The sequence below is a fragment of the Erythrolamprus reginae genome, chromosome 6 (genome assembly GCF_031021105.1).
Source record: "Erythrolamprus reginae isolate rEryReg1 chromosome 6, rEryReg1.hap1, whole genome shotgun sequence".
NCBI lineage: Eukaryota > Metazoa > Chordata > Lepidosauria > Squamata > Dipsadidae > Erythrolamprus > Erythrolamprus reginae.
In genome coordinates this window covers 55,067,588-55,091,912 of record NC_091955.1, presented here as the reverse complement: position 1 = coordinate 55,091,912, position 24,325 = coordinate 55,067,588, and the positions used below count along the sequence as shown (strand labels likewise).

The following is a 24,325-nucleotide window of genomic DNA, read 5'->3' as shown; positions in this document are numbered from 1 at the left end:
TAAAATATTTAAATAGAGGAAATGTTTTCAAACCTCTCATTTTTCTATATTCAGGGATCAAAGTGCAAGTTCCGTCACTGTGAAAAAGCCATTGGCAGTGATATTGTGTGCTCATTATGGAGAGAGGGAAAATGTTCCCATCAACTTTGCAAATTTAGACATATGGAAATACAGGTAGAAATAACAAGCTTTTTAAATGGTCTCTCTTGAACTAGAACTATTATAAGAATTCACTACCTGTTTCTAACCTCTGCTATTGTTACTGAAAGTATGTCATGTCAATTTCACACCTCTTCTATTTTTTTCCATTGAAATCTCTTCTATTGGACTTTGACATTTTACTTTCACATTTAAGAAATACCGTGTTCTTCTGACACCCAGTCACACAGAAATTTCATCAGCTGTGATTTGCACTCATTCACACTTTACACTAAGTTTAGAAAACCAATAAAAAACACTGAATTTTAAGTAACTCTCCATCTGTACTTTAATTGGGTTTTCTGTTCCCATAATCTGTTCTGCTCAGAATGATAGTAGAAAATAATTGAGGTCACAATTCTTATTGTAAGTTGTTATGGTGGTTAAGCGTGTCACCACATGATCCCACCAAATTTTATTATCTTTTTTGCCTCAGCCATTAAGCAAATGTGATGGTGCCATGGTTATTAAGCAAACCCCTTGATTTCAATGGAAAAGATTTTGATGGAAACTAGAAGTAAACTTTGGTTTCCAACAAAAATGTTGTAAATCATAATCATGTGACTAAGGGATGCTGCCAACAGCCATAAATGCATTTGCTAAGTGCCCAAAATTCAGTCATGTAACTTTGAAACCAAATCATTTAGTAGCTTTGAGGTATAATTGAAGCTGAGATTGAAGTAATGCCAAGAAACAAAATGAACTATCTTTCTTGCCTTATTAAATTTAATGCCAAACTGTTCTTCAACATCTGTAGATTCTGGCTTATGCTTACTGTGATTCCAAGAATATTAGAAAAAATAGTTTCTTTTCAGATGTTTTCTATAGCTTGATGCAAATACATTAATAGAAGAAAAATAGGCACTAATACTGTTTTCCTATTTTAAAATTTTCATCAATTGAAAAGAAGGTTCTATAGCAATACTCACTGTTTGGAACTAGACTGTTCTTTAAGTGAAACACTTTTGGATGTGGTTGAAATTTTAATATGCAATTTAGTGTGAAATATAAAAAAGCCTTCCCCACAGGGAGGACTCTTTTTTTCAGGTCTATAGCACATATTATAAACAAAAAACCTAATTGGTGTTTCATACCAATTTAATGCCAATCAGATCTTTAATAATTTCAGCAAGTCCAAACTATTTCAGCAAGTCATATAGACAGTAATAGGGGAGTTTATTGCAAATCCTTTAGAGAAAAATGTGGTCTTTTTTGAATGCTTGGTTCTATTTCTGTTTCATAGTTTAGATTATGAATTTCAAAATTTCATTCTTGACAATTTCTATTGAATCATTAAGTATGGAACCACCCATGTTTTCTTCTATAGCAAAAATACAACAGCATCTCATGCTTCTGGGAAACACAACCTTTAGGCTGTGTGAGGATCAGTTGTGTCTTCCATCACAGGAAACCTCGTAATATCAATGGACTTTTTTTGCCCCCAAGTAATGGTGAGTATCTTTTTCATGTTCTAGTAAGTGAGATAGAGACAATTATATATGTTTCACTTCTGTTATCATTGATGAGCAACATCATACTAGAAATTGATTTTTGATATTGAGTCAAAGTTCTCATTCATAATCTGATATTTTAAAACCAGTGCTTCTCAAACCTGAATAAATTACCACTTGTTTTGAATAAATTACTCAAAATTGGGTAAAAGTGTTTTTTTCCTTTGAATACCAACACCCACAAATACATTAGCCATCACAACAGAGACATATAATTGATGTAAAGATTGCCATGTGTGCTAAAATATACAGTACTATATTTGAAAATCTCTAAAGTATTCCTATCAAGAGGAAAATCAATGAAATTACCAATTGCAAATTATTATTATTATTATTATTATTATTATTATTATTATTATTATTATTTATGTCAATACAACACAGCAAACGAAATCACTATGCTGGATTTCATATTTCATCATCAGTCGGGTGCTTCCCAAGCACCTAGGACTGCGTGATGTAGCGGTGAATTATGTTTGCCGATCCCAGTAAAGCAGCCTTTTGCAATTGACAGATGGAGATTTTGTCAATTTTGATGGTTTTCAAATGTCCGCTGAGATCCTTTGGCACTGCGCCCAGCGTGCCAAGTACCACTGGGACCAGTTTCACTGGCTTATGCCAGAGTTGTTGCAGCTCAATTTTTAGATCTTCGTATTTCACTTATTTCTCTAGCTGCTTCTCCTCAATTCTGCTGTCTCCTGGGATTGCGATGTTGATGATCCATGCTTTCTTTTTCTCCACAATCAGGATGTCTGGTGTGTTATCCTTCAGAATTTGGCTAGTCAGAAGTCGGAAGTCCCACAGTGCTTGCTCATTTTCAACCACTTTTTCGGGCTTATGATCCCACCTGTTCTTTGCCACTGGTAGATGGTAGTTCTGGCACAAGTTCCAGTGGATCATCTGTGCCACAGCATCGTGTCTATGCTTATAGTGAGTCTGTACGATCTTTTTGCAGCAGCTGAGTATGTGATCGATTATTTCATCTGTTTCTTTACAGAGTCTGCATTTTGGATTGTCTGTTGATTTTTCAATTCTGGCTTTGACAGCATTTGTTCTAATGGCCTGTTCTTGTGCCGCCAGTATTAGTCCTTCTGTCTCCTTTTTGAGTGTTCCACTTGTAAGCCATGACCAGGTCTTTTCTTTATCCACTTTGCCTTCAATATTCTCCAAGAACTGGCCATGCAATGCTTTGTTCCGCCAACTGTCCATACGACATTCAGTTACAGTTTTTCTGTACTGGTCCTTAGTTTGCTTCACCTTGAGAAGCTTCCTATTGTTGACCTCCATCAACGCTGACTCGTTGCTCTCCTTCACATAGTCAGCTAATGCATGCTTCTCTTCTTCCACTGTCTGCTTCACTTGCAAAAGTCCTCTGCCACCTATTTTCCTTCGTAAATACAGCCTGTCAACGTCACTGCGGGGGTGTAGTGCATGATGGATCATCATTAATTTTCTGGTTTTCCTGTCCAAGTTGTCCAGCTCCGCTTGAGTCCAGTTCGCTATGCCAGCTGTGTATCTAATGACAGGTATGGCCCAAGAATTTATAGCCTTGATAGTGTTGCCACCATTCAGTTTGCTCTTCAAAATTTTTCTGGTCCTCTGGATGTACTCTTTGCTGATTTGTAATAACACTTCTTGATTGTGCAATTCTCTGACATTGAGAATTTCTGCCGCTTTTTGATTTGTCAGCTTTGTTTGTTTTGTTCCTGTAACTAATTTGTTGATGGCTGCCCAGATTCCACAGCAGCCACTGTGGTCCTTTTAATCCTGGGCGACGACCGAGCCAGTATGGATTTCTTTTTGTTTTGTCTCTCCATTAGTTTAAATGGGTTAGGTACGTTTAGTCTGGCTCCTCTGCTTTGACCACTCCTACAAGGTTACACTTACCAGTAGTTTACACTACCACTGGCACAGCTCTCAGCTTCATTGAAGCTCACAAGCCCCACTACCACAACAAGGCGTACCCATCAGTGGGGATTATTGTTGTTGTTGTTGTTGTTGTTGTTGTTGTTATTATTGTTATTATTATTATTATTATTATTATTATTATTATTATTATTTAGATTGGTATGCTGCCCCTCTCTGAAGACTCAGGGCAGCTCACAGAGTAGATACAGACATAAACATGTAGCACAAATCTAATAATTTTAAAAAACTACTAAAAACCCTAATATAATACACAATCAAATGACATAAAAATCATTCAGTGGATACTGGTTGTATAATGCTGGTAATCCTCAGTTTATGAGTATTTGTTCTATGTTTGAAGTATTGCAGGAAGGAATTATGACTGGTCCTCAGAGTTCAGTAAGTCTTTCTGATAAGCAATTTTGAGTAATGAAGAAAAAGGTTTGAGAAGCACTTTTTTGATTCATACCCATCTGCTAGGGCTCTAGAATGCCTAAACTTATTTTGCCTGCTCTGGTACAGATCTCCAAACGTTTATGGAGAAAAACAGTTTTTATATTCTACATATTATTGTTGAATTAGGTTGTCTGGATCATCATTTTTATATTCTGTAATTCCTGCCTAAAATAAGTATTGCAAAGATACATTAAGTATTCAGCCCTCTTTCCTGGATAATATTCAGAAAAAGTGGGGATGAGAGGCAATATGAATAACTGATGTACTGCATAATGCAGGAACTTCTTTTTTGCCTTTTTTTAAAAAAATGGCATAAATGTTTATAAAATGGTGAAAAGATAAATGGTGCATTTTATGGCAATACTAAAAGTATGGTTCCAATATACAGTTATTCTCTATATGGAAAAATACATGTGGAAAAAGTGCTTTAAAAATAAAAGGCAATTGAATATTACAAGAAAGATCTACATATGGAATAAGTCGTGTGTGTCTTCTGCAAATTTAATGAGATTCTTTTTTTACTGTTATTCTCAATGGAATCATGTGAATTTTGTTTTAGAAAGAAAGGTAATTTCTTTCATATTAGCTTTAGCTAGATAAGAAAAAGGTGGAGAAAAAATGCCTTGCCTAAATAAATCATGTTAAGATTACAATAAAGGCAAAAGGAGTTAGTATTTTCAGAGCTGTAGAAGCTTAGGGAAAGGAAAACTTTGATGCATATATTAATTGTGTGCAAACATTTCAGAAAACCGATTGCAAAAAGTGTGCCATATTTATTTGATAAGAAGAGTTTCACATTTTGATTAGGGAGAGTGGGACACGTTGCCTTCCCTGGGAATAAGAGTTCACTTCTAAGGATGTACTTGCAGGTTAACTTAGTAAGAAAATGGGAGTTTAGGTCTAGTATTGTAATTCTTTCCCTTTGCTGTCTTTTTATGCCTTCTTTTTGCCTCATCTCCACACAGTTTAGTTTTTCAGCTTTAGTTTAGTTCTCACCTTTAGTTTCCCACTAGATGCAGTCCTTGACTTACAACCACTCTGTTAGTAACTGTTTTAAATTACAATAGCACTGGAAAAAATGACTTATAACTATTTGTCACAGTTACAACCATTGCAGCATCTCCATAGTCATATAATCAGAATGTGGGAGGTTAGTAACAGGTTCATATTTATGATGGTTGCAATGTCTTGCATATGACCATGTGATCACCTTTTGCAACAAAATCAAAATCAAGGTGGAAGCCAGATTCACTTAGCAACTGTATACTCACTTAACAACTGTAGTGTGTCACTTAACAACTGTGGCAGGAAAGGTCGTAAAAGGGGGCAAAACTCAGTTAACAACTGTCTCATTTAGAGCCAAACGTTTTTGGCTCAATTGTGAACATAAGTCAAGGATTATCTGTACTCCTTTCTCTGATACCACTTACATCCTGGTTCTTTTGTCCTTGTTGTCTTCCATAATAAGCATAATAATTGTCTTCCGTACATAGGCGCACCATTGTGTCTACCATCCGTGCCTTACTGTCCTATTGTTCTCATTTATCTGTACATTCTTTGCTTATGTTTATGTTTATACCTATACCTGCTATCTGTAAACCTGTACATGTTTGACAAACAAGCAAATAGTAATAAAATGTTTCTTTCTTTGTTTTGTCTCGTCTCAAAAGAAGGAATTCAGGTTTGTGTGGTGATCTATTGGTGATCATGTTTAATGTATGTAAAAAGAGGCTTACGTGAAGATGGGAAATCAATTTTGAAGGAATAGTTTACGCGATATCTTTTAATTATTGATTATTTGGGGGGTCTAGCTCTGCTTTTTTTTTTTGCCACAGCACTATTCTTTTTAGATATATTTTTTTCTGCTACTCTGGTTTTAACTAATTGTATGTTTTCCTTTTTCGCTCTTGTTCGCTTGTGAACCAGCTTACAAATTTAATAAATAAATAATTAAAGTTGTAACCGCCTATATAATATTAGAGGAAGTTGCAATGATGGAAAAGTAACTTTGTGATCAATGCCTGCAGCATCTTTCTCTTTCACTCTTTCTGTTACATGTTGGTTATTAAAGTCAGTTTATTTTATTTACTTATTTACTTAAGTTTTATATTTGTCCATATCAACTCTGGGCAGGAATGCCTTGTCCTACACAATTGGTGTCATCTGCAAATTTGATAAGTTCCCCATCTATCCCCTCGTCCAAGTCATTAATGAAGATGTTGAAGAGTACTGGATATAAAACAGAGCCTTGGGGTACTCCACTGCATATATCCCTCCATGTAGATGTAGTTCCATTGAGTGTGGTTAGTTAGCCAGTTTTGAATTCATCTGGTGGTGTTGCTGTCCATCTCATATTTTTTTACTTTATTTAGTAGAAGGTTATGGTCTACTTTTTCAAAAACCTTTGACAAAGGTTTTTGACAAAGTAAATCATATCGACAGCATTCCCCTGGTCCACTAATTTTGTCACTTGGTCAAAGAATGCTATAAGATTAGTATGCCATGATCTGTTTTTAACAAACTCATGTTGGCTTTTGGATATTGTTGTTGTTGTTGTTGTTGTTGTTGTTGTTGTTATTATTATTATTATTATTATTATTATTATTATTATTATTATTATTATTATTTGCTTCTAGGTGTTCGTTGACTCGTTGCTTGATTATCTTTTCCAAAATCTTCCCTGCTATATTGGTCAGGCTGATAGGTGTAGTTTCCTGGATCTGTTTTGTTTTTCCTTTCTTGAAGATGGGAACTACATCAGCTGTTTTCCAGTCCACTGGCAATTTCCCTGGTGCTCCAGGATCTTTGAAAGATATAGTTCAGTGGTTCTGAGATCTCATCTTCCAGTTCCTTCAGAACCTTGAGGTGTAATCCATCTGGTCCTGGTGATTTGAATTTGTCTAGGGTGGACAGGTGCTCCCTTACCATTTTCTTCCCTATTTTAACTTGTGTTCCTAATATGTTTTTTGTGGTGCTGTTTTTGATAGGTTGGGCAGTTTTTTTCCCTTACTGTAAAGACAGATGCAAAAAACATGTTGAGTAGGTCTGCTTCTCCCTGCTGCTTATCACCTTCTTGCTGTTTTCTCCCTGCAATGGACCAATTGTTTCATACTCATGAACATAATTGTTATGTTCATGAGTATATAGCTTGAGGATTACTTTTAGCTAAAAATAGGATTTTAAAGATATAAATGAAAAATCTGGGCATTGCACAAGATTTTTGCAAGCAGCGTGAGTTTGGTTTATTCCTTTTCGTGGACCGGGGATCATCTTAAATTCAGGACTGTTTTCATTTCAGGCAAATAAATAACTAGCCTCTAAGGTAATAGACCTTTCACTTATTACAAAATTAATAATCTGACTTTGTTCATTTAGTTGGGGGCTTTATTATGGACCTAGTCATTACAAATGATAAACCCTGGAATATGGATTAGTGCAATGTATGATTGGTCAGAACATTCCATATTTTTCAGACTATCAAGCGCAGACGTATAAGGAAAATTTTTTAAAAGTTGATTCGTGGGTGGGTTGGCCTCTCGGAATACCCCCAATAAGCTGTTCCCATAGGTGAATTTTAGCAACAGGTTCATTGGTTGTGAGCTCTGAGCCTTGCTTTTTTTTCTGCCCCTGAAACCTCCATTTTAGAGGCTTTTTTTCTGAACCTTTTTTCACCCTTTGAAACCTCTGTTCGGACAAGGCTACATTCAGAGTATAAGATACACCCAGATTTTCGCCCTCTTTTTTTGGGGGGGGGGGAGGTGCATCTTATACTTTGAAAAATAGGGTATTTGAAAATCTATACTTAGCACGATATGGAATCTTTTCTTTAATATTGCTCTTTTGTAATGTGTAATTAATTTTGTATACTTTGGGGAGTGAATAGCATCTTAAAAGAAACATTTCCTTCAAAGCATCTTTTATTTCAGAGTTAATGTATATTTTATTTCCTTTGCTGCTGCCATAGACATATGACACAATAAATTTCACTGGAACCAGTTAGAATAATATACATTAACTGTCTGGAACACTTAAAGAACCAAGGCTGAAATTGGAAAATTATTCCAATTTGAACATGTAAGAATTTTATCCTCTGTCATTGTGAATAGGATTGCATGCTATTGATTTATTTATTTGATTAATGGTTCAAGTGATAACGTACATTCCAAATACAATTATTATATTTTGTTTTGAGTTAAGCCTGTTAAACTCTTCAAAGTCTCAATTCAAAAGTTTTATACTGAATTTAAAGTTACTTTCAATAGATTCCACATTGCAAGGGGAAGTTCAGGAAGGAATTTTGCATGCTGCTCAAAATCAAGATTCCACAAAAGGTCAGGACAATACATTAAGGCCTATTCATCCTCCACTTATTATTACCATCAATCTTGAGGAGGAAGAAGAGGAAGAACAAGAAGAAAAATGTAAATATTTTTTCAAACATTCATGTTTGTCTGCATATTGTCTTTTTCAAAGAGATGAAAATTAAATTCCAACATGAATACTTTTTTCCCCCTTTGCTTATCTACATACATCTAAAACAGTGTTTCCCAACCTTTTTTGAGCCGCGGCACATTATTCATATTTTCAAAATCCTGGGGAACATTGAAAGGGTGGGTGGGGGTGGGGGGTGGGCTAAAGAAAAGTTTGGACAAAAAAACCCTCTCTCTTCCTCCCTTTCGCTCTATTTCTCCCTCTTTCTCTCTTTTCCTTCCTTCCCTTCTTTCTCTCTCTCCATCCCTCTTTCTTTCTTCCTCTCTTTTTTGCTCTTTCTCTCTCCCTCCTTCCCTTCCTCTGTCTTTCTCTCTTGCTATCTCTTTCTTGCTTTTTTCTCTCTTTCTTGCTCTCTCTCTCTCTCTTTCACTGTCTCTTGCTATATGTCTCTTTCTTTGCCTCTCTTGCTATCTCTCTGTCTCTCTTGCTATGTCTCTCTTTCTTTCTTTCTCTCTCTCTGCCTCTCTTGCTATGTCTCTCTTGCTATGTCTCTCTTTCTTCCTCTTTCTCTCTCTGCCTCTCTTGCTATGTCTCTCTTTCTCTCTTGCTATGTCTCTCTTTCTTTCTCTTTCTCTCTCTGCCTCTCTTGCTATGTCTCTTTCTTTCTCTTTCTCTCTCTGCCTCTCTTGCTATGTCTCTCTTTCTCTCTTGCTATGTCTCTCTTTCTTTCTCTCTCTCTCTGCCTCTCTTGCTATGTCTCTCTTTCTTTCTCTCTCTCTCTGCCTCTCTTGCTATGTCTCTCTTTCTCAGCCTCTCTTGCTGCCTCTCTTTCTCTCTCTGTCTCTTTCTCTGCCTCTCTTGCTGCCTCTCTCTCTGCCTCTCTTATATGTCTCTCTTTCTTTCTCTCTCTCTCTCTCAGCTGACTGCAAGCGGGAGCCCTGACGGCAGCTGGACGTGCTGTTGGACGCCGTATATGCCAAGCCCGCAGCGCCAGCAGTACGGCGTCCAGCAGCACGTCCAATCGCCACCGTCAGGGCTCCCACTTGCAGTCAGCTGAGAGAGAGAGAGAGAGAGCTCCCGCCGCCTGGAGCTCCCTCTCGCCGCCGCCATCTCCCCGCAACTGCCTGCGGCCGCTGCAGCCACCACCCCCCGCTCCCCCCGCCAGTGCCCTCCCGCCGGGCCCCAAAGGACACTTGCCGCCGACGCCAGGGCCCGGCGGGAGGGCACTGGCGGGGGGACCGGGGGGGGGTGCGGCTGCAGCTGGGAAAGGCGCAGGGAGGGAAGCTGCCTGCCCGCCTGCCTCGGGGAGCCGCGCTTGCAGCCGCAAACCAAAAGGGCAACCCCCGGGCGCTCCCCAGCCCCGGCCCGCCTCTGCACCCCCGCCCGGCCCGCGCTCTCTCCTGTCCTCTCCTGCCCGATGTCGTGGTTTCCGGCGCTCTCCTGCTGGGCCCCAAAGAAGGAAGACGGGAAAAAGGCGTAAAGAACGAAGCTCTCCTTCTTCTTCCTGCCTTCCTTCTTTGGGGCTCAGCAGGAGAGCGCCGGAAACCGCGGCATCGGGCAGGAGCCGGGGGACAGCTGCGAGCGGGTGCTCCAGGTCGGCACCGGCAGCGCCCCGCCCAGCTGGAGCTTCCGTAGCTCTGCGGCACACCTGGCAGTGTCTCGCGGCACACTACTGTGCCGCGGCACACCGGTTGGGAAACGCTGATCTAAAAGACTGCTTAGTTAAATTTGGAGACAGTTTAAAAAGGAGATGAATGCTCTTCTTTTTAAAAAAAACCAACAACACTCCACTACTTTAAAAAGTGGATAAATGGTTTGGAATGTCTGTTTTACTGTAAATCCAGACTTTGAGAAATAAAAGCTTATTATATAGAGTATGTTACAGAAATGAGTACACTCTCTCACATTTTGTAAATATTTAACTATTAATATTCAACACTGAAGAAATGGCACTTGGCTACAATGTAGTGAGTATGCAGCTTGTATAGCAGTGTAAATGTGCTGTCCCCTCAAAATAACACAACACACAGCCATTAATGTCTAAATTGGTGGCAACAAAAGTGAGCATTGCTGCAAAGGTTGAAGGGGTGGGGGGATCAGCTTGTCATTGTTCAGATCATATGCCGCATGCTGCCTTAAATTGGTATGAATTTCTGGAACCATGTCCTGTGGTCCAATGAGACCAAGATACTTGTTTGAACCATGTCCTGTGGTCCTATGAGACCATGATAAAGTTATTTGGTTCAGATTGTGTCAAGTATGTGTGGCGGCAACCAGATGAGGAGTACAAGGACAATTGTGCCTTGCCTACTATCAAGTATGGTGGTGAGAATATGGTTTGGGGCTACATGAATGCTGCTGGCACTGGGGAGCTACAGTTCATTGAGGGAACCATGAATGCCAACATGTACTGTGACATACTGCAGCAGAGCCTGATCTCCTCCCTTTGGAGATAGGGCCATAGGCAGGGGTGGGCTACTGCCCAGATGGGGGAGGGATGCAGTGGGGTAGTGAAAATAGAGCTCCACTCCATAGCACCCAATTTGTACTGAAAGATGTTGAAAGAAAATGCAGGGCGTCCTGCATAAGCCATGCCCACAGTGTGGTGGCAAAAGTTTTGTTAGCCCTTCAATGGCCATAGGGAAGTATTCTAACATGATAACAATGCCAAGCACACTCCAAAATGATCAGTGACTTGCTAAAGAAGCTGAGGGTAAAGGGGATGAATTGACCAAGCATATCTCTAGACCTAAACCCTATTGAGCATCTGTGGGGCATTCTGAAATGGAAGGTGGAGGTGCGCAAGTTTTCTAACATCCACTAGCTCTGTGATGCCATCATGGAAGAGTAGAAGAGGACTTCAGTGGCAACCTGTGAAACAACCTGTGAACTCTATGCACAAGAGGGTTAAGGCAGTGCTGGAAAATAATGGCCACACAAAATATTGACACTTTGGGCCCCATTTGGACATTTTCACTTAGGGGTGTACTCACTTTTGTTGCCAGCAGTGTAGGCATTAATGGCTGTGTGTTGTGTTATTATGAGAAGACAGCACGTTTACACTGTTACACAATCTGTATACTCAGTACTTTACATTATAGGCAAATGTCATTTCTTCAGTGTTTTCACATCAAAATATATACTTAAATATTTACAAAACGTGAAGGGGTGTACTCACTTCTATGACATACTGTATATTTCATGTAGAATAAAATATGGTTTGGGAAATTTTCCAATCCCTTAAAAGGAGCTCAATTCTGAAGCAACTGTTAAGTATTAAGATTGCACAGTTTACTCCAAGGTCCACTGCTAGAGCGAGAAAATGGAGATTATTGATTGGTTGAGCTATCTGACGGCTCCCTATAAAAGGGGAAGCTGTCAACCTGTCTCTCTGCAGGATCTTACTCGGTGTTGCAATACAAAGCTGTTTGTCTTAAGCAGGGGTGGGCTACTAGGTGGAACGGGGGAACACAGTTCTGTTGATGGAAATGGAGTGCATAGGTTTGCTCTATTGCCGTCCGGCATGCACCAGCACGATTCCGGTAAAAATTACCAGGTTTTTTGCTTCCGCGCATGTGCGGAAGCAAAGAAACTGGCAATTTTTCCTGCTGGAAAGAGATTTCAGCTGCTGCATACATGCAGCAGCTGAATCTTGCTATTGTGCCTAGAGCAGCAGCTGGGGCCAGCAGCAAAAGTGGCCTGCCCAAGCTCCGGCCGCATGGCCTGCTCTTTGATTTCCTGGGCTACAGGAGAGATGCCTGTGGCGTAGGAGAGCACAGAACAGGCCGCACAGCCAGAATTGGCACCACCCAGCCTGCTCCCTCTGCCATGGCCCCTGCAGGAGGTGATCCAGGTAAGCAGGGGTGACGGGTGCAGTAGGGCGAGCAAGGGCCAGTGGCACGGCAGGGGGAGCGAGGGCAAGCAGCACGGTGGGGGCTGGCAGCTCTTACCTTGTTTTGCCTGTTGCGAGCGACCAACAAGTCTTGTTTCCAATTTCCCAGAAATCGCACGCACACGCCTCTTTGCATGATATTTGGCTTCTGCGCATGTGCAGAAGCTGAATCACATGCCGGACGTGGGCACGCACAGGGGCGTGTTCCTGGCGCATTCTAGTAGGGCTGCAATTGATAGCCCACCCCTGGTCTTAAGCCTGTCTGAAGCCTCTTCAGTCCCAGGACTCAACAACTGGCAACGAAGGTGGGATACTGAAGGAGGTTGAATTATTAGAAAATATTAGAAAAGAAGAAGGAAGATAACTTAGAATGAAACATTCTTAAAAGATTCTCCAAATGCTCTCCAACGGGTTGCATGAGGATTTTTCTATTACTATTGTTCTATATTTTGTGAGCAGCATGGTGACTTAGAGGTACCGCTCTCATCTCACAGTCACGAGGCTGTGAGTTCAGTGTAGAAGCAGATATCTCTTTTTTTGGGCAAAATGAGTAATTATCTGCTGTGAACTCTGCATAGACATGAGGAACAGCATTTGGCCAGTAAATACTCAGTTCCATTTAGTCACCCTGTCTCCAGTGCAAGGGACTACAAGGTCATTAAAAGAAAAAAAATGTTTTATATTTTGTCCATAGTCCCAGGAAAATTTATCCTTTTTTACTTTGAACTTTCTTTGGTCATCTTGTCCCATTAATCCAAATTTGACTCTGATTTACTAGCTTTCAGAGACTTATTCAACTAATAACAGAGTCCAAAGATCTTTTATATAATTTCTCTCCAAAAAAGCACATAAAGTATAGATTCGGGAATTCTTTCTAAGTTCTTCTCAGCAATAGCTATTAAAAAGATCTCTCTGTTTTTCCATGTAATGAAATAACATGGTGCATGCATGTCCTTTTGCTTATGTTGTGCCTTTGTGTGCATTGGAAAGCTTAGAGTTGGTTGCTTACATTCTATCTTGGGACTCGGATAAAATGGGGCTGAGACTAGAACAATTAGCATCATTCCAGCAAATGTGCATCTCCTTATCCACAGGAGACCATTTTTGTTACTTGAGGGATTATTTTTTTCTGGAATATTTTCCTTTGCAACTTTGGTCAGATATGGCTCTCTTTTCAAGCTCATAAACTCAGCAAAATATCCTCTTTACATATTTTTGGTAAGAATAGTTTCAGCTTCTACATATTTTTTTTTAATGCCCAATTGGGAAGGAAAGAATGAAAGTGGGGAATAGGACTTATTTAGAAAAAAAATCATCTAGCTTTTTCTTTTAAACTATTCAGTCAGTAAAAGAAATATTTTATTTTGTATTATAAATGTAAATGCAATTCAGATTTGCTTTATATGGCACAGGAAAAAGCCTGGAAAGAATTTTATTAGAAATAACTTTTAAAAACTGTTCCATACAGATGCATCTTATTTATTGTCAAAGACACCAGAAGATATAGAAGAAGAAAAGGCAATAAAGGAAATGTGTTATAAATCTGGTAAGAATCTTATTATTATAACAACTAAGAACATTGGGGCATGTTTTTTAGCTGATATAATAATAGCAATTTTTGTCTTTTTTGTGGATGAAACAGGAGAATATTATAGAACTCAGACTTCTCAGGAAAATAATTTAACAAAAAATTCTTCAGTGCTGGAGAATGAGCTCATTAAACCTATGGAAACATGCAGAGAATTACAAGAAGGTAAGGAATAGAACAGTTAAAGTTTTTAATTTTGGGTCTTAAATGTTGTTTTATCTTTTTAAAGATAAGAAATATTAATAATAATAATAATAATAATAATAATAATAATAATAATAATAATAAGTCTCGGGGCGGCTCACAACAATAATAAAAACAATGTTACAGTGGAACAAGTCTAATATTAAAAGAGAAAAAAGACATATAAAACCCTATCATTTAAAACCAAACAACACATACATACCAAACATAAAATATAAAAGCCTGGGGAAGGTATCTCAGTTCCCCCATGCCTGGTGATATAGGTGGGTCTTGAGTAATTTACGAAAGACAAGGAGGTTGGGGGCAGTTCTAATCTCCGGGGGGAGTTGATTCCAGAGAGCCGGGGCCGCCACAGAGAAGGCTCTTTCCCTGGGGCCCGCCAAACAACATTGTTTAGTCGACGGGACCTGGAGAAGGCCAATTCTGTGGGACCTTATCGGTCGCTGGGATTCGTGCGGTAGCAGGCGGTTCTGGAGGTACTCTGGTCCAATGCCATGTAGGGCTTTAAAGGTCATAACCAACACTTTGAATTGTGACTGGAAACTGATCGGCAGCCAGTGCAGGCCATGGAGTGTTGTAGAAACATGGGTGAATCTGGGAAGCCCCACGATGGCTCTCGCAGCCGAATGCTGCACGATCTGAAGTTTCTGAACACTTTTCAAAGGTAGCCCCATGTAGAGAGCATTGCAGTAATCGAACCTCGAGGTGATGAGGGCATGAGCGACTGTGAGCAATGACTCCCTGTCCAAATAGGGCCGCAACTGGTGCGCCAGGTGAACCTGGGCAAATGCCCTCCTCGCCACAGCCGAAAGATGGTGTTACAATGTTAGCCGTGGACCAAGGAGGATGCCCAAGTTGCAAACCCTCTTTGAGGGGGTCAGTAATTTCCCCCCCAGGGTAATGGACAGACAGATGGAATTGTCCTTGGGAGGCAAGACCCACAGCCACTCCGTCTTGTCTGGGTTGAGTTTGAGCTTGTTGACACCCATCCAGACCCCAACAGCCTCCAGGCACCGGCACATCACTTCCACTGCTTCGTTGACTGGACATGGGGTGGAGATGTATAACTGGGTATCATCGGCATACTGATAATACCTCACCCTATGCCCTTGGATGATCTCACCCAGCGGTTTCATGTAGATATTAAATAGCAGGGGGGAGAGGACCGACCCCTGAGGCACCCCACATGGTTAAACATCCACATTAACATATCCTTTAGAGGTAGACTACAGGAATAAGCCCAAATTCAATCTCTGGGCTTGCCAACTAAAAGTACCAAATAACATACTCTAAGTTCACAATGGGGTATTTGTCAGTTATCTGAGTAGAAACCTGTCTTAAGTATAAAACTTGCTGCTAGTCAGAGTTGAAAATATTGGGTTGTGCCAAGAGTGTAACTTATTTTGGCTTATTTTGTTATTTCAAAATAAGTAGATAATGCTCAAAATGGCTGATTTTCTTTGAGGGAGTAGGGGAAGAGTCTGGAGATTTGAAAGAGGATTCAGAGTCTTCTGTCTATTAGGCTTTGGGTCTTCTGATTATTGTATTCTGGAAGCCAGGAAAGGGGATTTGATAGACTATGTTTTATTTTTCCAATTCTGAATTACATGAATAAATAATATCAGGTGTAAGACAGCTTTCTATGTGTCTTTGTATGTAAAAAAGAAATACAGTATAGCCTTTTTGTTCTCCAGTTAAAGTATATTGAATAGTTAGATGGGTTGATGGAAAGTTATAGTAGTCCTATTATAATTTACTACATAATATGTGAAGCTTACTTACTCTAAGTTCAACTGAGCATTATGCAATTAATTATGTGTAGAAATTTGCTACATGATGGCTTTTTAAAGTATTAAAACACTGTACATTATTATTATATTCATTTATTTCAGACACGTCAGTCATGGAATTAAGTAAAATATTCATTAGTTGTATGTTATTAATTGTTCCTAATAATATCCATCTAATAAGTTGTTACCCATATTGATCCCCATATTGTCAATAGGTAGTGGTCTAAAGCTTATAGAACAGTAGGTAATGCTATGATAATAGCTGTCCCTACAGAACACTATTCCTATTACATGCAGTTTTGTTCTTCACAGATTTCTCTCTCTCACCATTCTAGGTGATGGTGTTGCAGTTCCATCAAAGTTTAACATTATAGACAGGCAAACAAAAATAACAGCCTCAGTGGACAGTTGCTCTAACTCTGAACTTAATGCCTTTGAAAATGGAGGTAATTATTTAAAAAACAATTTCTACATTTAAATTCTTATAACTGACAATGAAATAAGTGTGCAGCAACCTGCTTTCACACACACACACACATGCATATACAAATGACCTAGTTTGCAGAAACTCTGCTCAGTCTTTTTTCATTTTCCAATTTAATGAAGCAATGCCATCTGTCTTTATTTAATTTTATTTAAAGAAGCTTTGGGATTGTTTGCAAGCTACATTTACCTTCTCTTCTCAGACTGCAATTTTTGAATCCTTCCTCTATTGAAACCACCAACAATAGAAACAAAGAGAGAAAACGAGAGGGAGAGAGACTTGGGATTTGAATCAACATATTACAAAAACACCTGGATTGTTGTTCCTGAATAGAGATGCCACAGGTTTCAGAACAAAAGAATTCTACATCAGAACAAGCAAGATAATATTGGGTGGGGGAAGCTGCTGAATAAACCTTTGAGAAATAAGAGCCCCCAGCAAGGATATTGGTGTAACCATCTGTAAGAAAAAATGGAATATGGAGGTGAAGAGTGTCCATTCAATTATTTCCAAGCAACTGAGTTCTCGTGTGCTTTGTACAGAATCAGTTACTACAATACTGCAGTGTTATTTCCCAGACAAACAATACAGTTCTGAAAGAAACGTTAGCCCAAAATTTCTTAATATGTAAACGTTCCTGATAAACCTCATATCATTTCTTATTCTTGATTTTGGATGTCAGCCCTTTATAAACGCTCACTGTAGTTATTTGTAAAAAAAATAGCTACATAAAGTATATGTACATAGGCTTCTTTACATAGGTGAAATGCTATCAGTTCAGACCGGTTCATCCGAACTGGTAGTAAAAAATGCATGGAGAATGGGTGCATCTGATGATCAGCTGTGTCATGCAACCTAGATTAGCTAGAAAACTCTGAAGGCTTCAAAATGCTTTTTTCCCCAGCATTGCACGGTAGCACCAGTGGTGCGCATGTGTGTACACAAAGTAAACCAATAGTAGACTTCAAAGGGTTTCACCCCTGCTTCCTTATAAACTAAGTTCCTGCTTTATTAGGACAACTTTATGTTGTTGTTGTTGTTGTTGTTGTTGTTATTATTATTATTATTATATCTTCCCTTTATTTCTGTATAATTAAAGACAGTGTACATCATGAGAACATGTTCCCATGTTTTACTTTACCCCTCCCCCAAAATACCTTGTGAGGTGGGTTATTTCTTCCCTGTAGGCCAGGGGTGTCAAACCCGCAGCCTGTGGGCCAGAGGCATCATGCATTGGCCTCGCCTACACCAGGTTCAGTCAAAAGGGGGAAAGTCCTGATATGTCGCATGACTTTGCCATGACAACATAGGTTTGACACCCCTGCTGTAGGCAATTCTTCTGAATATACAATTGCAGAAAAGAAGTAGAATGATTTGAGTTAGCATTTTAGGTGTAACATCAACTGACTATGGCTACTGATTGCAAAATTTTTCAAACTTTTCCTTTAATGTTAGATATGGCATGTGGTTGTAGTTTGTTAAAAATAAGGCCTTTGAACAGAAGCAATAAAACAACTCCTTGCAGTTTTTCAATATCACTACAATGATCAGAAATATGAAGAGTTATTGCCATTTAGGTTTTACATAGGATCCATTGATTCTCATACCATGGAATCACATTTCAGTTTGCTAGTTTAAACAACTTTGTTTCATGTGTACATTTTGCCATTCATTGCCTTTATATTTAAAGGGAAAAGAACAGACATCTAGAATACTATTTTTAAAATTTCTTTATTTTGTATGTTCCTTGTTATTGTTTCATTTTCTCTGATAATTCTGTGATATATCTGTTTCTCTGTAGGAGGTGATTGTTACTTGTCACAAAGAAATATATTTGTTGAAGGGATACAAAATAAAATGTTCAATGGAGAGAAACAATTTACCATGCTAAAGTGTTTAAACGTTAAAGGTACTCAGAACTCATGTCTCACCTTTCTTTTTCTCAATGGAAAAAATAAATATATGTGCTGTCTTAAAACATTCTGGCAAGGGCTTTGGCTAAAATATACCTGAGAGAAATTGCTAATTTTAGAAGTGTTGGCTTCCTTAGTAATTATTACTCTAGAACTGAACAACACAATCCTAACATTTTTTTCCAGTTACAAGTCATACAGAAAGCATCAAGAAGCATCATTTTAAGGGAGTAAAAAAAAAGAAATGGCTATCTGAGGAATCCAAAAATCTTTCTGCTCCTTTGACAGCAAAAGGTATTTCAAAGGAACTTTTTGAATTATTCCAAATAAGAGTCTGCACAATTTTAGCATTTTCCGTCATCAGGCACACTCTATTAAGATGAAGCTCTTTGTTAGGACCCAGTATTTAATTTATTTTTTCAATATGAGTGATGGATAAAGTCCTCCACGAGTGCTGATTTTCTTCCAGCTGGGATGTTCTGGGTTCATGGATGACTAAACTGGAAGGATTTCCCATCCTTGCTGTATAGGTTGAGTCCTGAGTACTTTCTTACATGTTGGGGGAAAATATTGATTGTCTTATTATCTCTTGCAGCAATGCATACTTCAAACTCTAAAAATAAAGGGAATTGCCAACAAAATGATCAAATCAAGAATGCTGAGAATGCCTCTTATGTTCCTTCTCAGAGAGCCAATGGGAGAAGTATTTCCTTGAGTGCTCCAATGGCTGGAAGGTCTCAAAATCTCACCTATGCTAAAATTGGGGTAGCAAAAGAATCCAAAATGAATTTATCTACAGGTGAGCATCTAGCTTTATAAGATCTCTTTGTGTTATGGGAATCAGTTGTCTCCTAATGAGATACTACGCTAATTAAATAATACTATTGTTTCATTAATAGAGGTTTTTCAGCTGTGATGCGGTGTCCTAAAGGTTTCAAAATTGCTACTTTGTCTCTACAAGGAAGAGACAGCTATTTTCTGTCTGTTTCAAATAAATTTGAAACAATAACATTTAAATTTTATTAATTGTATAAATTGCTTTTAGAATTAATTTTGAGAAAGATCTAGCTAAAATAACTTAAGTAAATTGTTTCTTAAACGAATATGATTCTAGGTTTTATACAGTGTCTATGCAATTCAGTTTTTGCAATGAGGAACAAGGTTATAAGAAACTGGTCATTCAAAAATTCTGCAATAATGTTAATTTTCTATTAAAATGTTTAACTGTTAGTGCTGTTCACTGGAGAATATTTAGTAAGAAAGAAACCTGTAGCAATCATTACTATTTTTTAATTTTGTTTGTGGTTATTTTGAAATCTCACTTTACATTAATGATATGTCATTAATTCTGTTTCTTGCTCTAGTATTTATGATTTGTTTCTAAATCTTAGTACAGTATATGAAATATTTGCCCCAATTCTTAGTATGTTATGTAAATGCAGCAATTGTGATTTGCAAACTGTGTCTATGGCTTAGCCCACAAGCCAGGGTTAAACAAATCAGAGGTAACTTAAATATAAATCAGCTGAATTTTTTTTACCTCTTCTTTAGCTAATGTAGGGATGTTGAGTATTACTTTTCATTGATACTGGTCATCTTTTTTCTTGAAATGGAAAAAAAATACAGGGAAAGTTTCAATTCAGGTTTACCCCCCCTCTAGCTTTGTTATTGAATATTTATTCATATAACTGATTTTAATCTAAATTCTATCATGCCTCTACTCTGCCTGTTCATTTAGCTACTCCATTCACTACTTTTATTTTTTATCTTTTAATTTTTTTGTCTAAAAATGGTAAATAACATTTAGAAGGAAGAAATATGTAGATAACATAAAGGATTAGTAATAGGAGACTGGGATAATTCAGACTAATTATAACATACTTTCAGGTATTTTTTTTTTTACATTTTCTCTGTAACAGTCCATCATACCAAGATTGAATTTTACTGTGAGCTTTTAGAAGTTTATATTCTGTAACTCTCAGCAATATCACCTTTTCTGAAAAGTGTATTTCCAAAATATATCTGAGAAGTTGGTAGTTTTACCTTGTACAAACTAGAAAAATGCTATCCATGTTATTTTAGAAATTTTGCTATCTTTATAAATCATTATTTCACTTTGTTAAATTAGTTACTCCAAATATTATTAATAAAGTTAAAAGCAAATTTTTCAGCGGAAGATATCAATTGTTTAAAAAAGATTTTGAAATAGTTTTGTTACATCCATACTTTATATCATAATTCTGTTTTAATGTTGTAATGCCCCTTACATTAAATTTAATACTTGTTATTTTGAATACTGAAATGTAACAATTTCTTAATAAACATTTTCAATGCAGCAGATTTATTCTCCTAATATGATTTATTTGTTGTGCTTTTTTGTTCAGCCTTAGTGCAGTAGCACAATATCCTTTACAATTATTTTTCATACCTAATGAATTTTATTCATATACTATACTGTATGTGCATTTCTAAATATTTTTCATGAAATCTTAATACTGAAGGCCCTATTAAAGAATTATTACTTGTCAACCTTGAAATCCTGGCAAATGCTTGTTCCAGTTAGAATAAAAATTCCATGATATTTTTAACACTGTAGTTTGGTTTGGGTCACTACTGGGAAATAAATTTTGATTTGATTTGAACTCTCATGAACAATTGCTGATATAAAACCCCCTTACTTAAAAAGGAAGAATTTTTTTTTTAAAGTTAAATGGACAAAAAGTATGTTAATGAAATTTTCACAATTTTTGTAAGACTATAAAAAGAATATAAATTGCATAAAACAGGTAGTTATCATCATGTTCATAAAACTTTTATGTTCTTTGTTTCCATTTGGATGCATAATTGCATATTCAATATGTTTTTGCTGCCATCTAGAGACCAACCTGATGTTTCCAGACCAGATTTATAACCCTGAGACATAAACCAATTAATGTAGGTTTGGAGTCTGGACCAATCGCTCTTTCTTAACTCAATCTATGCCATACATAGAATTCTTGTAGTGATAAAAAAAAGAAAGACACACATTTATTCCTGAAGAATATACAAAATATATATCTAACCAAAAATGCATTAAAATAAAGGAATTAAGTACACAAGAGGATTTCTTCAAAAATCTTGTTCACAATTTCAGCTTAAATCTAGAATATATTTTCTTATAGAATTAAAGCTTTTTTCAGTTGGATTTTTTATTATGTAATATCAGAAGAGGTTAAGGTAACAATTATGGTACATGTGCTTAAGGTGAATGATGAAGTAAAAGTTATAAAAGAGAAAAATTAAAACTTTCTTTTCTTTTTCTTTAAAGAGAGGTGTGCTTCAGCGTATAATATACCAGCCTGGAGAAAAAGAAGCCCGCATTCTAAAATATATACTAAACCTGAAAAAATGCATTCAGGTATTTATAAGGTGATAGTAATATACTGCAAGTATTAAAAATGAAGCAAAAGAATATGGAGGGATTTTTTTTAAGAAATCAATTTTTTTCCAATAGCTAATGGAAAAAGGATGAATTCATGAAATAAAATGCTATCTAAAGTTTAGCTACAGACCAGTCTTGTCTGTAGTCCTTTTTTATATAAATGAATAATTAAAACCTGACTAAGGAAGAAAGTTACTTAATTTACAAATAAGTGGATAATGCAAGTAACACATGAAGTAATGGTCCATTAATCAAGGGCAAAAATATAAGATGTACGAACAGCTAGGAATCCAGATTATATTATTGATGTCACAATCTATGGTTTATTGTAGGCCACCTTGACTCTATAACTTTCAGATTTTATATTATTGCATTTTTAAATTTTCATATGCTTCCATTTCAGAGCCCAGAAGAAATGGAAGTAGATAAAATGGAAGTTAATTTTAAAGAGAGGAAAGAAGGAATAAAGAAATGGTATATTGCTCTTCTATGGTTCGCCATCAAAAGACGACAAAATATTCAAATTCAAATGATTTGGTTATCAGAAAAATCCAACTGGAGATCTAAGGTGACAAAAACATTCTAAAATTCAGGAAGTATATGTGCTAAAACATTTGCATTAAAATATGTAAGCAAGCTATTTCTGAATCAATTATTTTAATATGCACCTGGATTGAAAGTTTTACTATTTGAGAGTAAGTATAGGCATGCTTCATAAGTGCTTTGGATATGGACAAGCACATCTCTAATATTCAATAAAGCCATTTATTTTCCAGACTTTTGTCAAAATCTGAACAAAGCAGAACTAATTTGTTGAATAGCAGAGAATATTGGGCTCTTTCTTAATTACTTTTCAAAGCATGCAGAAATGTTCTGCTTAGCATTGTCACAATGGTGGAGTGTGTTCTCTCACAAGAAAAGGTGTTTAGAATACTTTTCTTTTTGCAATAGAGATTAGCATGATATTAATGACAGTGGTACTAATGAGAGGGACACCAGTCTTTTCTTCTTTCTTAATGTAGAGCTACTAATAACACTCTGATGCAAAGATGACTATAGATCCTACTAATATTTTGTGTTGTTCCAGAGAGTAATCAGCATATATAAATCAGCATATTTAATTCTTACCATATTTAAATAACAATTTTCTGAATATTGGAATTAAGTGGCCATCTGAAGACTGGAAGGGATGGCTATTGGTGGAAAACTTTATAACAATTAAGTAAAGATATGTTTATCTAAAGTGCACTCTGTGCAAAGTGCTTTAATCAAAGTCATCATATATGACTACACAACAATAGCAATAGTACTTAGACATATACAACTTCACAGTGGTTTACAGCCTTCTCTAAGTGGTTTACAGAGTCAGCATATTGCCCCCAACAATCTAGAGCCTCATTTTATCCACCTTGGAAGGATGGAAGGCTGAGTCAACCTTTAGCCTGTGAGATTTGAACTGCCGAACTGCAGCTAGCAGTCAGCTCAATTATCCTGCAGTACTGCACTCTAACCACTGCTCTACCTTGGCCCTTATAGAATGTAGAGTAATTGTTTCCTCCACTGATACTTGGAGCCTGTTCTTTCATCTTAAAACAAGCTTGTGCTGTGATATTCTGTTCAGTTTTCTTCTTGATCACCAGTGTAAGGGTTGCGCCAACAATAATTTACGTGATAGTGTAGCCTTCAAAATTACGTGATAGTGTAGCCTTCAAAAATATCCATACAAATAAGAACAGTTCTAGCTTAACCAGTAATTTTACAATATATATTGTATTAACTTTTTTTTGTTAATTTAATAATATATGGTATGGGCTTGTTTTGAGCTAGACATGCCTATTCTTATATGCCTTCCTTTATCATCTCCAATTTTCTAGGTAATATTGAATAATTTATCTTGTATTTCAAAATGAAAAGAAATAATTCATAATTCTATAACACAGATCCTTGCAATTTGTCTCAGTTGTGAAATCAATACAAAGATGTGAAAAATGAAAGGGGGCATTTTTTTAACTGTCAGGCATGGCAACACATTGTTAAAATTGGTTTTACCTTCCTAATTGGATAATGTGCATTTTAGTTTCTATACTGTACAACTTTACAGAAATATTTTATACTTTGAAAGCCCAAAGCAGTTTAAATCTTATGGGACTGCCTTCTGCCGTATGAATCCCAGTGGACGGTTTGGTCCCACAGAGTTGGCCTTCTCCAGGTCCCATCAACCAGACAATGTCATTTAGTGAGGCCTAGGGGAAGAGCCTTCTCTGTGGGAGCTCTGGTCCTCTGGAATCATCTCCCCCTAGATATTTGCACTGCCCCCACTCTCCTCGCCTTTCGCAAGATTCTCAAGACTCACTTATGTCGCCAGGCTTGGGATAATTAGATCTAGACCCCCTGGCCAATAAATGTGATATATGGCTGTGATTGAATTGTTTGATTGATTTTAATATACTGGGATTTTAGCTTGCGTAGTTTTTTAATTAATTAGATTTATTTTGTATTTACTGTTTTATATTGTATCCTGTGAGCTGC

General features: G+C 37.3%; 1 protein-coding gene across 2 annotated transcripts in view; it reads left to right on the top strand.

The window, feature by feature from the left end:
• Positions 1-22,496, top strand: part of C6H12orf50 (chromosome 6 C12orf50 homolog) — a 29,040-nt gene extending 6,544 nt beyond the window's left edge. The window contains exons 2-12 of one of the 2 annotated variants that reach the window (XM_070755780.1): positions 55-174; positions 1,526-1,649; positions 8,336-8,494; positions 13,865-13,942; positions 14,039-14,149; positions 16,314-16,424; positions 18,264-18,371; positions 18,562-18,669; positions 18,971-19,174; positions 21,683-21,772; positions 22,200-22,496. In XM_070755780.1, coding sequence (XP_070611881.1) covers positions 55-174; positions 1,526-1,649; positions 8,336-8,494; positions 13,865-13,942; positions 14,039-14,149; positions 16,314-16,424; positions 18,264-18,371; positions 18,562-18,669; positions 18,971-19,174; positions 21,683-21,772; positions 22,200-22,225 — 1,239 coding nt within the window. In that variant the 3' untranslated portion in view covers positions 22,226-22,496. Of the gene's footprint in view, positions 1-54; positions 175-1,525; positions 1,650-8,335; positions 8,495-13,864; positions 13,943-14,038; positions 14,150-16,313; positions 16,425-18,263; positions 18,372-18,561; positions 18,670-18,970; positions 20,712-21,682; positions 21,773-22,199 lie in introns of those variants that run through there. The other variant, XM_070755779.1, reaches the window with a different exon arrangement.
• Positions 22,497-24,325: the final 1,829 nt, after the last annotated feature.